The sequence below is a fragment of the Loa loa genome, assembly GCF_000183805.2.
Source record: "Loa loa unplaced genomic scaffold supercont3.29, whole genome shotgun sequence".
In the NCBI taxonomy this organism is placed as follows: domain Eukaryota; kingdom Metazoa; phylum Nematoda; class Chromadorea; order Rhabditida; family Onchocercidae; genus Loa; species Loa loa.
The window spans coordinates 173,051-189,749 of NW_018108209.1; the positions used below are offsets into that span (position 1 = coordinate 173,051).

General features: G+C 32.9%; 2 protein-coding genes across 2 annotated transcripts; one reads left to right on the top strand and one right to left on the bottom strand.

Annotated features, from left to right (window-relative positions):
• Positions 1-2,010: 2,010 nt before the first annotated feature.
• Positions 2,011-2,905, top strand: LOAG_02187 (hypothetical protein; the record flags this gene model as incomplete). The annotated part of the gene is made up of 3 exons (XM_003137725.2): positions 2,011-2,160; positions 2,368-2,502; positions 2,647-2,905. The coding sequence occupies 3 exons, from the start codon at positions 2,011-2,013 to the stop codon at positions 2,752-2,754; spliced, it is 393 nt and encodes a 130-aa protein (XP_003137773.1). The 3' UTR covers positions 2,755-2,905.
• A 1,832-nt stretch (positions 2,906-4,737) lies between these two features.
• LOAG_16930 (hypothetical protein) lies at positions 4,738-11,714 on the bottom strand. The gene is made up of 9 exons (XM_020449583.1): positions 11,574-11,714; positions 10,991-11,104; positions 10,789-10,867; positions 7,684-7,811; positions 7,305-7,543; positions 6,912-7,122; positions 5,799-6,038; positions 5,317-5,469; positions 4,738-5,102 (listed from the first exon to the last, which is right to left on the bottom strand). Exons 1-9 carry the CDS (start codon positions 11,598-11,600, stop codon positions 4,992-4,994), a joined length of 1,302 nt encoding a protein of 433 aa, XP_020306867.1. The 5' UTR covers positions 11,601-11,714; the 3' UTR covers positions 4,738-4,991.
• Between the last annotated feature and the right edge of the window lie 4,985 nt (positions 11,715-16,699).

Consider the following 16,699-nt stretch of genomic DNA (forward strand, 5'->3'; position numbering starts at 1 on the left):
ACTTTAATACTAATTACTCTTGAGTTGTTTGCTAATATTAAACTTTTTTCTCATTATTAACATAACTCTCTCATTAACTTCTGCCAGTAATCACTTTACTGATAAGTGAAGTCCTTTTGAAAGTTTTCGATTTTTTAAATTTATCAGTTGTTTTTAAGGTTCCGGAGAGTTAATTTAAGAAATAGTATAGTCAAAGATTCCTTTTGGTTAAAATATATCAAATTAGTGCCACTGTTACTATTATCAGTAATTTAACAGGCTATGATATTGCAGGTATAGCAACAAAAAACAAATTGATAATTTATCTCCATATGTCAAACAACCTATACATCAAGTGTAAGTGGTTGCTTAGTGGCTAGTAGTTTTTTGAAACTTAATTAAAATCATTGTGGAAGCGTTCAGTAGCTCAATAGCTTAAATGAAAACAGTAAAATAAACAAGTCGAGCTATAGAAAACGAGAAAAGTAGAGAGAAACTTTTCTTTATGAAATTCTTCCATTCGTGGGAAAAAAGACCTCTTAAAAACTTATGAGAAATTTGGTTAAATGAAATAAATTGATTTTTATTTTTTATTTTTTCAATTTTAGAAATTAATTTTTTTTTTCGGAAGGGAAAGGATGGAAGAAAACATTTCCTTAGCTTTCACAACAATATTGACCAGATGTACTATTTTCTTTGCAACAAACATTTCAAGAAAGATCACAGATCTTGAAGGAATCATCAGAAGTAGGTAATTTTTTCCGATGTAATTAAGTTCCATAATTAATGCTTCCATAATAAGTTTGTTTTTACCCTTTTTTCAAACGTTTGTAGTATTTATTGTGATGGAACAAAAGTAATTAATTGGAAGCACTGATTGTTTTAATGATAGTTCTGCTGTGGGAATTTGGCTGAAACGAGTATTTCTTATGATTTTCTAGCAAACTCGTGCTACCGACCGGCCATTAAAGTAAATTAGTTATTAACTTGAAAATAAAATATTTACCTTCATGATTCACTTCCCCCTAAACACATGGATTGCATATTCTTGCTCACTGTTGTTTATGAAAGCTTACGAAAGCAAAAGTTTTCTGTTATTCTGAAATTAATTTAATCCTGTTTTCACAAAATGTTCTTTGCAACATCTTTAATCTTAATGCTTCTAGTGAAGAGGTTTGTCAGCAACAGAACATATTGCTTAAATTTTCGAGAGCAGGGAAAATACTGTAACTAAGATGTCCAAATAATTTCTCCTGCGAAAATTGTCCATCGACGTCATGTGTTTTTCATTGTACCACCCCCATGTATAGTGTCCCATTGCGCCTATATGTGTCACACACATCCCTCCCGCCCTTCCTAGCTATTCTGCTATGTCTTGTTCAAAAATGTAGTTTCATTTCTTTTGGGTACTCTTTGCTGATTATCCTATTTGTCACATCCATAGCTGTTAACATGGATCTCTTATAACGGGCTTGGTTAAGGCTTATCAGTTTGAAAGGTCGTCTGTAATAGTACAGCCAGTTGGTAAAAACCAAATTTGATTAAGTGGAGCGCAGAATCGAGAGGGACTTCGTGACGACGAACATTTTGAAAAGTTTAAAGCCCTCAAACTTTATCAAGAACCTAAATTTAGTCGCATTTCCTTCCTTCGTCCTTTTCTCTTCTTTGCATAGGAACCAATTTCATTCACAATAAACGATTAAATTTTGTATAATTACGATTCTTTTTGTTGGTTTACATTACAGTTTCAGAATCCAAACGCTCTATTCATTACTTCTTTTGATTTCTTCCTTTTATTGGTTTCGTCCTTAAGAAGTCTTGCAGATATTTATTGAAAATGGGACGAAATACGCCACAAATTTCAAAACAATCACCCATACACTTTCGTAATTTTGATAATCTCTAGTAGATCCAAGTTAACCTCCAGAGAGCGCTCATTCTGGTTAAACATTATATCCATTTTGCAGAGCGGAAATCCTTTTAACGTCACTGTAAAGCCCTACAAAATGTATAAGTTGCAATATTTTTAGCATGTATCTAATAGGTTTGGCCACCATCACAGCTCTGGCAATATGTTTTGGTGACTTGGTGTGCGGTTATGGAAGCCGGCAGAAGAAGCAACTGTCACCAGCATTACAGCTCGAAGATAGCATAAACTCCCTTTTGCGCCTTAATGAATTGGTATGTAAAGCACCGTTGTAACATAAATGGCTTCATAATTTTTAGTAATGTGCACATTCACTGAACTAATTTCCAACATTTTCCAAATTACCTTTTTCCGCCCGGTTAATGCCAGTAAAGTGAAATTGAAATTTTCAGTTTTCCTTGAAAAAGAGATTATTTTTCGAGTTGAAAATCATCGTTTAAGACTTTTTCATAACACTTTAGGGATATAAACGATCGTTTGGAGACCGATCGCCAGCAATGGAATTACACGATAGTTTAGATGACCTGTTGTCTCTGCAAAATATTGGTAAACGACCTGCGTTAAGTCCAGCAGATCAATATGCTGAACAACTCGATGTTCGTGACCATTACATTTGTGCAGTTAATTACAATGCATTTTACCGTTGTTTTCATGACGACATAGATACAGTAGTCGATGGTGGTTTTGAAATCTTCAAATTTATCCGTTTAAAAGGTCAATATATTTATTCATTCATTCAGGTCATGCAACACTTGGCAGCTGCTGGCAAGAAAAGGTCACTGTCACCGGCAACTGATTTTCAGCAGCAAATAAAGCTTCCACAGATACTAATGGATGTAGGTCGTTAAAAGAAAAAAGAAAAAATATCAGTTTTCCATGTTTATTCATTGATGTTTGAATAAGTCAAGGATCTCGAGAAAAAACGTAAAATTTCAACTTATTGTTATGGCTTCCCTAATTACTCCAAAAGCAGTAAATACCACAGTTACTGTTATCATTAACACTACCATTATTACTATCAATATTATGTCTAAAACATATCTTTAAAACTGTTTCCGACCTAAAATATTTTATTGTTTCGGAACTTTAAAACTTAAATCAATTTAGAACGACAGTGCAAAATTTAATTTTGAGTCAGCGATCAATTCCAACAAGAATATCCCATGAAATATTAACTTAGCTGCACAGACCTACCACCGATTATCAAAATGAAATTTGTGGCGTATTTCGTCCCATTTTCAATAAATATCTGCAAGACTTCTTAAGGACGAAACCAATAAAAGGAAGAAATCAAAAGAAGTAATGAATAGAGCGTTTGGATTCTGAAACTGTAATGTAAACCAACAAAAAGAATCGTAATTATACAAAATTTAATCGTTTATTGTGAATGAAATTGGTTCCTATGCAAAGAAGAGAAAAGGACGAAGGAAGGAAATGCGACTAAATTTAGGTTCTTGATAAAGTTTGAGGGCTTTAAACTTTTCAAAATGTTCGTCGTCACGAAGTCCCTCTCGACTCTCGATATTCCATCCTCCCTATCCTACTTAATAAAACTTAATTCCTGTCGGGTTTTCTATAAACAATTCTTTAGGAACTCTTAAGTTTTGAGCAAGAGACTAAAACCTGATAGCTTTGTAAATTAAGCTTTAATTAAAAAAAAAAAACTGAATTTAGTCACATTTCTTGTGGTTAATCAGCTTTTTGCGGTTGATCAGCGTTGATATGGCAATCAAGCTCCCTTCAGCGTTAAAAAATAGTAACAATTATATCAAAATAACAGTTACTGATGCTTTCAAATCCTAGTTCCTTTATAGTTTTGTTTCAAAATTTCGACACACACCACATTATCAATTCACCAAAAAAATTTTTATTTACACAATTATACAAATATAAATTGTCAGTGTTTACGGAAGGACAACAACATATGTATTGTTGGTAGCAGAAGTTTGGAACTTCAACCACCACGTCAAATTTTAGCAATTTCAAATTTAAAAAGAATCTTACCTTTTGGAAAATTCAAATAAAGGAACGAAAAAGAAGGCGCCAGTTCCATTAATTAAATAACAATTACATCGTTCCTTTTATTTTTTATTTTTCATTAAATACATTTGATGAAGTATAACAATTTGCTGAAATATCTCAAGCTATATCACATCTTCATCCATTATACGACATCAGCGTCGTTATTCGGATCTCTACAAATGATATCATCATAATATAACAATAATGAGAAATAAACATTTGCAAAAATTCACTTTCATTATAACATGTAATTGGAAGAACAAATGGAAACACGTATATTTCATTTAACAAAATGATAAATGCAAATTGAAAAATAGAGACAAAGGGAAAAAAGTTGAACAAAATGCACATATAAATACATCTGCTTGGTGACAAAAAGGCAAAAATTGCATTCTTTTTTAAGAAAGAAAAGAATTCAATCCTGAAAAAATAATAAATTGAAATCTTTTCTCTTGCAAAACACAAGAAAAATATCTTAAAAATTTTTTTTCTGGACAAATGAGCTTGAAGATCATGAGCAGATAGTTCCAGTAGAGACATTAATATCTTAGATAGTTCAACATGAAGCCAAAATGTGTTTGCATCTGATTATTCTCGAAATGAATGTCTATGTTGGATAATTTTTGATTAATTACGAAAAGTACTAATTAGTCACGATGACTTCGAATTGTCTCTTACTGTAGATATTACTGTAAATAAATTAAAAGTTGCAAAAGCTCATCAGTATTTCAAGCCCAGATCTATTATGTACAAAAATAACTGAATTTAAAAAAAGAAAAACAAAAAGAACAAAAAAAAAAGCAATGAACAAAGAAACAATCATAAAGAGTGATAAACTGGGCGCCTTCAGAAGTGAGAACAATTTAGGTATCAAAGCATAATGTTCATAGGAAGTGGGCAATGTTGCTAAAAGGCAAGCTTAAAGAGACACATTTAAAAAAATAATTCATATAATGTTCAACAAATACAAAATATATTTTACCACCGGTATTGGACATTTTTCCTGATTCTCAATTTCAACTTGAATCAAACCTGACATATCCTAACAGTGATGGGAATTTCTTTAGCCTGCAACAAGTCTGTACAAACGACACGTCGATTCTGGTACCGGTGATACCTCGAAAACAAAACCGATCACCATCAACGGTTCCTTCGTATCTCGATTTGTCACCACCTGCAAATTATTCAGCTAAAAAAAATTCGATGATTAAATTAATTAAGTTACTTCCTATTCCTATGTAATCATTTCACCAACTTTTCGGCAAACTAGCAATTTGTCGCAAACACAGTGCAGAAATTTGATTTACAAAAATATCAATGATGCAAGAAACTAACTGGCGAGCAAATGGATCACAGACCTATTGAAATTTGCACCACGCCAATGTTACCTGTAATACTGTGAAATTATATAACACGCTATTCATTAAGTCATGGCTTTGCAGTTTCTTCAGCTCTGCGACAAATTTCACCATATATTCACACATCGGCGATCCTTCCAATCGAAAATTAAATTTTCTTCCGTTTTCAATCGGTGAATAGATCTGGAAAAGATTACAATGCTTTTAACAAAGAACTATTGGCACATTGATTTCTACTTTTAACTAAAAACAAAAGTAGTGACATCTAAAAGCGCTCAATCCGATATAGATCTTATAATTACAAATTGAGGCTTTTACATTGACAATAGCTTACTCACTTTTACATACTAATTGAAGCCTCAAGATTCGATAAGCTTTGAGAATCATCAGCCCTACTTTTTTTAGAATAGTTAAATGGAAGAATGAATGAAGAGCAAATACAGTACGAGACTAAACCATCACTTATTACGATATAATTCCAGAAAATTCAATTTTTGAAAATTTAAACCTACCTCAACTTTTTCGATCACTTGTTTGCCAAACGAGCATACTTTTGTTGATACTGTGATATCAAATCGTTGGGTACTTTCATAGAAGCTATCAACTGCATAAAGAGCAGAATTATCATCGGGTAAAGTGAACTCGATGTTAGCCCAACATTTCACAAGGAAAAAACCGTCACGAGGCCCTGCAGCAAATAATTCGCCGAGCACAGGTGGATATTTCTCTGCTATATCCTCCAGCTTGAAAGTCTGAAAATAAGTAATAAAACTAGGTATGATTTTGATCCCCGTTAGTCAAACAGAGAAATACGAAGAGTAATTTCTGAATCACACGACAGCTGAATTTTCGGTGATTTCCACTGCAATGGTATAGAGTGATATGGTCAATTTAACAAATCTTTCAGCCCTTATAGAAGAATCATTCATTCTTCGTCAACTCTTTAGCTATAATCTTTTTCCTTTTGAACGGCTTTCACATTACAAAAACATTACTAAATGTCAAATTTCCCATAAGGTTTGACATTTTCACATTTTCATGACATCTTCCCCGCCCTCAAATTCTACGCGTAATCCTTCTCATAACAATCGTTATTCTTCCTGCTTTCTCGACCTGATAGTGAGTTAGAGAAGGATTATAAACAGGGAAATCAGCATTAATCAAAATATAATTGGATGATCTAAAAAACCTGAACCGTACAATTCCACCAGCATTACAGCATGATACCTAAAAAAAGTTAACATAGCCTCATTCAGTGAATTATTATGCGTATCACGTGACATGGGGACCGCAATTTCTTCATAGGAGAGTTTGGAATAATTACAATGCAAGTATTGATGCTTAGTGACAATAGGTCAGTGCGCTGAGAAATGAAGTGACCTCGAATAATTCCAGTGCACTTTAAGTGTACGGCCAGAAAGTCATTTAATTCATCTATAAAATCCAATTTTTAAAATTTTCAAATTTCCCTCAAATATTCGGCCAACTTCCTGAGACTTTGGGAGTAACGGAATAAGGCCATTTTTGGCGAAATATACCTTCTTAATATATGGTAAGGATTGTAAACTCACGTATTACTTTAATTATTTTGTATTACTGCTAATATAAAGTGTTGAAAACATTACCTCGAGTGGTTCATCGGCAAGTTTCGGTATTCGCACGAGGTCTACCCGTGAAGCAACGTTGTTTGGAATGGGTTCAACATAAGCTGTGAAACCGCACAAGGTAAGCATTGAAGAAGCAATAGCACGGTCATCAAGAGATGTCACAGGCGACAACTTTTCGGCTGGTGACTGCCCATTCAACGACACTTGACCATTGTTGTAGCCATTTATTCTGAAAACAATGATTTGGCACATATATACGATGAAATAAAAGGTTACAAGAATTTCTAGCCTGGAATTCGATTCTGGTATAAGACGGAACACTAATTCGGAATTGAATTTTAATCATTAGACGAATAAAATATACCAATTTCGAGCTTATCTAATTTTTCTAATATTGTGAAAGAAACTTACTCGACGATACGCTGATAAGTTTTGAGGTCGTCTTGAGCTGAAAACGCGGTCTGTGCCGCAGTTGGAGCTGGAAAACCCGCGGGCCATACCGTTGGGTAAAGCGCCCGAGGTAATACATTTTGCTTACTCATCGCCAGCATCGATAGATTGTTCAACGCGGCTGACATTGGTTTTTCTTTTTCAGCACTGGTACCAGGAACAGTTGCGCTAACAGCAGATGGCGGAGATGCTTCCGCTGACTTAAAATTCAAATTGTATCAATTCTTCTAAATTTCATACTTTTCAAATTTTTGAAAGTGAACTAATGAATGTCGATACGTATTCAAATATGAACTAACACATTTGATTTTAAAATAGCTTTACATTCAACTGAACACACCTTCAGCTTAGCCTGAGTTTCGCGAGCTTTCTTCCGCGCTAAAACTTGAATATGTGATGAAACCTGTTTCCGTGTCCTCGTTTTGCCACACCTTATCTTGATATATCGAGCTATTAATTCATTCCGACCTGAAATTCAAAAGTTTCAAGGCTGCTGTACAATCAAATCTTATATTGATCGAATGAATTTAGTCAAATTCGAATGATCCAATATTAGATTGTTTCTGATTCATTGTCACACAAAATGTGAAAGGATCGCAACTAACAGAGTAAGCAAACTCCAGAAATTCAACCAGTGAAAGATGAATTATTACTTAGTGATCTGATACAAATATGTTTCATCATTACAAATATTCTTGTTTCTGAACACTTTGTTCTTGCCGCTTCTCTGATAACCCATAAAAATCGCTTGTTCGATCAATCACCGCTTGAATTTCTCATGAAACTTACAGTTATATCATTTGTTCACATATATCACTGCATGCTGCAATGCCTAATATATGTCAAATTGCAAGGATGTCAGATTTATACATGTCTCTATGCATGTAAATGTCGAAAATTAAAACATCAGATTCTGTTTATACACCTGCTCTGTTCGTTGCAAGGTCATCTGATTCAGTAAATGCAATCCATTGATGCGTGAATGTTTTGATTGGCTTTAGCGAATGGTCAGAACTGCACATTTTCCACATAGTTCGGCAGGAAAGGACTGTGGTCATCTCAAGGACGTTACTAACATCATCACATAAGAAGGGCTATTCCCTCTTTCCCTTTTATTCCCATCTGCTTTCTTCCCAGAATAGAGTCAAATTTTGTTCAGTCACAGATACAGCGGGATGAAGCGAGAAATTCCTATTTTGGAAATTTCCTAATATTCGACCTGAGGGGACAAAATTTAGAAGTTTAAAATTTTAAACATTTAGAATGCAAACGAATGCACAAAGTGAAGCTTATATTATGTCATATCTGTTCAAGTTGTAATAATTTGAATTTATTAGGCAAAATAAACTAGATTAGCTAGTTTTTTTTTTTTTTATTGTAATTGTCAATTATTTTGTTCTCAACTTTCTTGCCAATCATTTTAATTTTCAATTCAGTGAATCTCTTCGTCAAATGTCAACACATTCATCATCACTTCCTAAGAACTTTTAATATTAGAAATTTCTTTTTTTCTTTTTTTGCAAGGAAAAAGGATAAAACAAAAAAAGAGAGAAATTAAAATGAATCATTGTTGTAAAGAAACAAATCCCATATTTTGCTTCTGTTCGTTCATTCTCCTTTCCACAATGATGAAAATGACAAGAGAATGATACTAATGATGGCAATATAAAATATGAAAATTTCTGTCGCCCTGTTGCTATTTAACAAAAGCTGGTTTTATTTTAAAAGTGAAAAAAAAGGATGATATTTTCGGTGTTGAAAAAGAAAAAAGGAATTATTTTATCAAAAATAAAAGAAACATTTCCTCGTGTATAAAAAAGAAAAGAAATTGTGGAAGTTTTGAAAAAGACTGAAAATGAATTTATTAATAAATCCTTGAGGAACCGTAATTCTACTTTTTGCCTTCCTTATATTTTAGTGACTCATAAAATTTGGTTGTGAGCAACAGAAATGGTTCCAAATTTGGACAAAAAGCTGGTTAGTTAAGCTTTCGGTTAATTACGGTTTTCAAGAAATTTGTTGACTGTCGTATGTAGTTTGTTTGTAGAAATGTCTTAAAAGTGTGTTGAATAAGAAAAGTTTAAACTGGAATATTTTTTGTCGAAAGGTCATCGACCTTGAACTCTATGATTAATAGCGGGTATTTTCTAAACATCTTTAACAATCAATATCACAATTATCCAAACAAATGAAACAGAAATCTGAATAACATTCATTTGCACCATTCTTTTCTTTTTTTAAATTTTTCTACCAACGTTAATCGTTATTTTCAAATTAAAATTAATGCAATTTATTCCTCACTAAATCGACAAAAGATGGAAAACTTAATAAAGGTTATAAACAACAGATATAAGAACATTTACCGTACCCTTCATATAGACTGCTATATCCTTCCAAATATAAATTTAATTGTATGTTATAAACAGCCATGAAATTCCACGCATATTTTTAAAAAAAATTTTTTCCCAAAAAGATGAAATTCCCGCAAAAATTTCTAAAAGCATTAAGCAAATGAAATAAAAATTGTAATGTTAGCAGTTTGTGATATGAAGAGAAGTTAAAAATAAGAAACCAAATTTCCTGGTTAAATTTCCTTTTTGATTATTTCCGCTTTCCTTCAGCTTCTCTTAGTCTTTTTTTTTCTGAAGTTAAAATGAGAAGCAAACAAAAATTGATAGCTTTACCGAAGAACCGATGAAGAGAGGACTGGAGGAGGAGGAGGAGGAGGAAGAGGAGGAGGAGGAGGAGGAGGAAGAAAAAAGAAAAGGAATTAAGGGCAGATGTGTTATAATAATATACTGCAGGTGATGTTAAAGGATAGTAAAATCCCTTAAAGTATGCAAATATATAAAATAACAGGAGGGAAAGTGGTCATATTATGGAGAGAAGGTCCATCGAGGTTGGGGGTAGAAGATGGATGCATAAGGGTAAAAGAAAGGGAGTGATGAAGGAGATCCACAAACATCTGCCCTTTTTCCGATGACCGGCCATGTACTCGTTGTTGAAAATTGTGGACAATAAATGTCACCACACGGACAGATATACATGTAAGCTATGGTAAACAAATGCAGGATAGCAGCATCAAATGCATATGGAAACTGATAAATGAGGATGGAAAAGGTTAGAGTAGTCTAATCAAGATTGAAAAAGGCCAAGGCCAATTGGATATTTCTTTCACAAATAAGATTATCAGACAGTTGCATTCGATAATACATCATTATTCGATAGACGAAAATTGTAATAAGTTCCTTTACAAATAAACAAAATAAACTCTTTCTAATATTAGTACCCATTTGTATCATTTGTAGCAGCCCATGATTGTGAATTTTTACCAAAGATATCCAATTGGGAGAGAGAATATTGTAATATTTCATGGATATAATTTACCTAATCTAACAAGAGATAATATACAGAATACCAGAAGTCTAATAAAATTTATGCTTACCATACATTTTCCCTTCATCGCTGAGGATAATTTTCCGCCGGCCACATGGCGGATAAATTTGTAACGCTTCTTGGAATGCCTTAATTTAATTCAACAATGAAAAAATAATGTCTTACTTGCAACAAATAAGTTTTAATTAATTACTGATTGGAATCCGTAGCATAGACACATTTAGAAGTATTGAAAAAGCACACTAGAATACCTGGTCAATATCAGGTGACCAAACACCTTCAGCATCGGCAGATAAATCAGTGGCTGAAGAACTAGCTTGAGCTGGTTCGCCAACATTTGCCTGATCACCGGCGGTTGGAGACAACTGAAACGGAATCCTTAAAAATTCAAATTCTTGCGACTCATATATGGCCTAGCATCTTATTATTCTCTTTGGAAGTACTAATTAAAAGAACCAGAATCACTTAATCCGATGAAATCATAAAGGATAAAAATTACTTCTGGAAAATTGTTTAGAAATACACCATCCATTTCAAATAATTTCCAGAACTGTCCACAAAGCAATCTATCTATACTCATCATGCAAAGAAATATTTAAATTGCGAAGGTTTTTTGAATTTCAGTTGACTAATCTTAATTACACTAGCACTAATTATTACCCTTACAATCCATGGTGTAATGGGGTAAACGAAAAGTTAGGAATATATATATATATATATATATAGATCAAAGGATCAAAATCCCGAAAATCCCTGGAAAATTTAAATTTGTTGAGAGTTATTCCACATAAATACAATCAATGAATCAATTTGGAAGGTGCATTCAAATTTTACTTGGTTAAGGATGGATTGTCCGTTCATTTGCCAGATGTTTGGTTTCTGATCTAAAGGTGAACCCGCTGACCTGAAAACAGAAACTTAAAGAAAGTGGAAAGCACTAAGCAAATCGTATCGTAAATGTAAATAATCATATAAAATCAGTTAAGGAATCGAAATAGTTGATATTCCACTGTTAGAATTCAGACGCAACCATTGAGCCTGAAAATTTCCATTAATAGAGTGAAGGATTTACTGGGGATGGGTTTCAGCCAAATGTTTTTATCATAAGATCCTAAAAATAAGTGAAATATACGTATACCTGTTTGAAGCGATATCATCATTGGATGAAGCGGCTGATGAGAGGATATGTCGCTGGGTACCAATCACTTCCTCTTGATTCATCTGCAAATACCATTGTTCAATGGCATTTATTCAGCTAAGTTTAGCTTTGACTAGAATTAACCAATCAGTTAAGATTAAGGATGAAAATTTACTTTCGGAAAATTACCTAAAATAACATGATTCACTTCAAGTTTTTTCTAGAATTATCCACAACTGATCATACATATCTACTATGCCAAAAAAAAAAACAATTTCGAAAAATAGTGGCAATGACCATTAAAAACGGATACCATGGAATGAGAAGCAGACCGAATCAAAAGATGGAAGTCCGACATCTAATTTGAAATTCAGGTCTGCTGGAAATCACTCCAAATAGAGACAAATAGCGAATTTTATTTACGAGATAATGGTTAACTAACGTTAATCAGATTAACACTTGATGTAGTTTTCAACTGTTAACTTTATTCCCAGTTACGGCTTCTTATTGAATTTATTTCCAGTTAAGAATCATTTATCAGTAAGTGGAACAGCGTCAGCGATTAAACAACCGATATGCTGAGTCCCTTCCGGAAAGACTCATACAGCACTCATACTACATAATCGACTACCTGATTAAATTAACCATTTGCATTTCAAATTTCTTAACCCATGCATTTTTAAGAATCTTATTTGTGAAATTTCAGCATCTAATATATCAAACTTTAATTGTATTTAAGGTATATCGAAATATTTTAAGCATTTTAAGTATATAACAAATTTCTAAATTTCTGATTTAAAATCCAGTTACTTGCAATTGTTATTATCAAATTTCAACTCATTCGCTGAAAAATAAGCTGATAAAATCATTTCAATCTACTTCCTTAAATCACAAATTTGTTCTCAACTAAGATCGCATAATTTGAAAATGATACTATTTGAATGATAACATTAGAATAATGCATGATAGGTAATGAATTTAATGAAAATGAATTTTTTTCTTTTAAATCTCTACATGTTGTTGAGCAATACAATTTCAAAATATTATTTCCATCAATACTTCCATTGATGAATGGTTCAGATTTGAATTCGATATTTGCATCTTATAGATGCAGTACACGTTTAGTATATCATATGGTATTTCCTCTTTATATTCGTTTAAAGGTAACTGATCGCTGTTGAATCTTTGCATACGCTTCCGTTAAGAAAAATTTGCATATACTTTCGTTGAAAAAAGAAAGTTTTTTTTTCTGGAAAAATTTGAGATTTGATGTAACTTTAAAAGCAGGTACGAATAATTCAGTAGTTAATGATCTTTGGACAACATCAAATTATTTCAACAAAATTTTAAATATATTTATCTAATCTTGCATTTTCTGATATTTCTGTATCATCGGGTGATAACAGCAACAGTTACTGTAGTTTTTGTATTTGCTATTATTCATAGCTACTCCTATTTGACCTACATTATTGGTATTTTACTATTAATATTACTATTATAATTATTATCGCTTTCACTTTCGTCATGATTTTTGGTTTTTGCATTATCCTAAATGGTAGTATATTTGTACTATAAAAAATATACGACCAAACAGCTATGTTCGTTAATTTCTTCCCTTATCACTTTTGTTTATCTATTTGTCTCTCAAGTTATCATTATTTGTGATGTGAAACATATTTTGATCACTGTCTCCTATCATTATATTATCAACACTGCCACTCTCATTGCTAATGAGCGATCAAAGAAAGGTTGGTAACAATTTAAGAGTGATGGCTGACGATGTTATAAATTGATGGTACACAATCAGGTGAAGGACATATCGACCATAACGATAGCAATGACAACAGACAGCAATGGATAATTGTGACGACAGTAATTTCACGATTCTGAAGATAAAACAAAAATCATGATAACGATACAAATATCGTTGGTATGGGTTATGTAACAAACATGAAGCTAATAGTAATTTCCTTCTCTGTGTGTGTTGTTTTTCACATACATCATCATCATCTCGTATGGCGGCTTCTCTCTCATCAATTTCAACAATCGTTTATCATCAATCAGCAACCTTATAGGTATTTTCAATTCTATCAATTTTACGTCATATCCTGTCCCTTTCTTCACTCTTCCTCTCCACTGAATCATCTGAACAAGTAAATTCGTCCGAGTGAGTGACTTTTAGACAATAATTATCAATAATCATCACAAGCAATAGCAGACAGGTTGATGGGCGTTTTAGGCACAAAGGTGCTTGCTGTTAATGGCCGTGTGGTGGTTGGTGGTTTTTGCAGTGCTGATTCATCTCCATAACAAAATGCATCAGAGGGTACGAGAGAGACCCCTTTTTCGAAATGCTCTTCTCTTGTTGCTCAAAATCTCTGACTTTATAAAATAAAGAAAAAAAGAAAGAAAAAACTTGTTGGAACTATAATGCATCCTATGAGTTATTTTAAATCAATCAAAAGGAAGGATATGATCGAAAATAGAATGAAATTTTAAAGAAACAACCTGATTTTTCAGAGAAAAAGACATTTCTCATTAAATTGATTTCCAAATGAGTAAATTTTCCTTTTTAATTAAATTCATTCAATTTGTTTGCGTAACTTTTCATTAGTTTATAAAGGAGAGTTATTAAATGCGGCAAGTTTTCGAGAATTTCATTCTCCTTATTACCTTAAAAAAGAAAAAAAACTAATCGCTGAATTTAGAAAAAAGAATGATAAAAAAATGCACGTACCAATTGATTAATGCTTATCATCGAAGGTCGTTATCACACTATCCTAAATTGTGCTAATGTTTCAAAAATGCAAAATTTTTGAATATGCTTAGAGTAAAAACCATTCTTGGAAAAAATTGTCTTTACTATTCTTGTCACCTCATTTCTACTCCGTGATTCTTCATTCACAGGCCAAGCTTAATCATCGAATATTAGATGTTTCAAATTTCAATCATATTAATGTTGCAATCTGTAATGAACAACTGCTATGTGATTCACAGGCCATGACTCATAACTATTATCGACTGTAAATTACTAAATTACCATGTTTCTCCAGCAACAAGTCCACAGACTTTCTTGAATGTTACAGTTGTTACATGAATATATCACTGTTATCATTATTTAACTTGTCAATATCATCATTGTTGCATGGTGAATCAGTGTCAAACTATCTTGAAGAAAAGCACAAAAGACATCATTTATTATTCGAATTCCTTTTATCGGAAATATTGGAAACATAAGAATGGCCATTTGTCAAGCGTTACCAAGGTAATTCTTCCGTTCTGGCAGCTCAAATATCATCACAATCAATTAAGTCCAACTGAATTTGGAATAAGGCTGAAATCTTGATTTTCCTATATTCCTCTTCATCTATTCCATCCAATTCTTTTTCCCCATTATTCACTGCAAAATTAGTAATATTCGATAGCTCAGGAAACATTCTCTAGGATTTCGAAATATTACGGACCGAATCATGGAGTAGTAGTAGGATCTAGGAATTAATGAGATTCTCTCCATGCAGAATTATTGGTAAAATAATTGAATTAAGATTTATGCTTTTTCACTAATCCTCAACTACTAGGTTAACAATATTAGGTCGTTAATTTTTAGGAGAGCTATTTACATTTGTAAGATTTATTCAGCCATACTAGTGTATACTAGTAATGAAAAGGTAAGAACACCTGGAAGCAACTTAAATCCCTGTACTGCTCAGGGAACAGTTCTTCACCGATGATCATCGAACTGCACGGTATGTAAATAGAGCGGTCAATGGAATTTATTTAGTGGTTAGGTAAACAAAACTGTACCACTGCTCACCCATATTCACACACTACACTACAACACTAGTTTAAATGCTAACTTAAGCATCCGCTTCGAATAGCGCATTGAAAAATATTGACTCCTGTCAAGTTGATCGAGGATGACGACAGTAAAGATTTGTTCAAAAACTATATTGTGCTGGATAATGTTTCTTGCCGAAAAAATATACAGATGGTATCATACAATGTTCAAATATTTGGTAAGTACTCAGGTACTCCGCAGATAGGAAAGATCTGGAATTATTCGGAGATCAGAGGTTATGCAAGCAATTGATTACGAAAAGATGGTGATGAAATTTCGAATGTCGGATTGAATTCATAGTAATGTAACCGATTTTTCACTTTTCAATGTCACATAAAGGCGGCTATGAACGCCTACTTATTACTTCTTTTTTAGTTTTGGTCCAATTTAATGCAATTCAATCAATTAAACTCCCTCCCTTCTTTTTCTTCCATATATCCGTTGAAGTGTTTTCTTCCACAGAAAATTTGTCATCAATTATGAGCATTTCATCAATTAGGGAAAGCTAACATTACGACTGCTGAAGTAGTTGAAGATTTAAATTACTTTCACACCAAAAAGTCTTCCCTCATCACGACAACTACCACTTTCCAAAGTTTGATGCAGCATTTCTCGTAATTATGACGCAGCCAGCAACAGGAATCTTTTTCGCCATTTTCCTTTTTTTTTTTTACAGAAAGTTATAAATACAAATCGACAAAGGTACTCTTTCATTCCTTGCAATATTCAATAGTTCCTGTGAAGTGTGGAAGTTTCAGCATCAATTCAATTAAGAACGAATTATCATAGTTCTTTCTGTAACCCTTCATAATGCCATTTCCCTTAAGTTCCTAAGGTGTAACAGTCTGAAGATTGTAATGTATGAAGAGACAAGGTGTAAATCGCTACACCACACATATATATATATATATATACACACACACACACACACACACACACATACACACACACACACACACACATACACACACACACACACACACA

Excerpts from the sequence above, each read along its gene's own strand:
- LOAG_16930 (XM_020449583.1), bottom strand. The coding sequence starts at position 11,600 with ATGAACGGACAATCCATCCTTAACCAA. Across the intron at positions 7,812-10,788 it reads CGATGAAGGGAAAATGTATG|GTCGGAATGAATTAATAGCT; the intron begins GTAAGCATAAAT and ends TTTGAATTTCAG. Across the intron at positions 7,544-7,683 it reads AAACTCAGGCTAAGCTGAAG|TCAGCGGAAGCATCTCCGCC; the intron begins GTGTGTTCAGTT and ends TTGAATTTTAAG.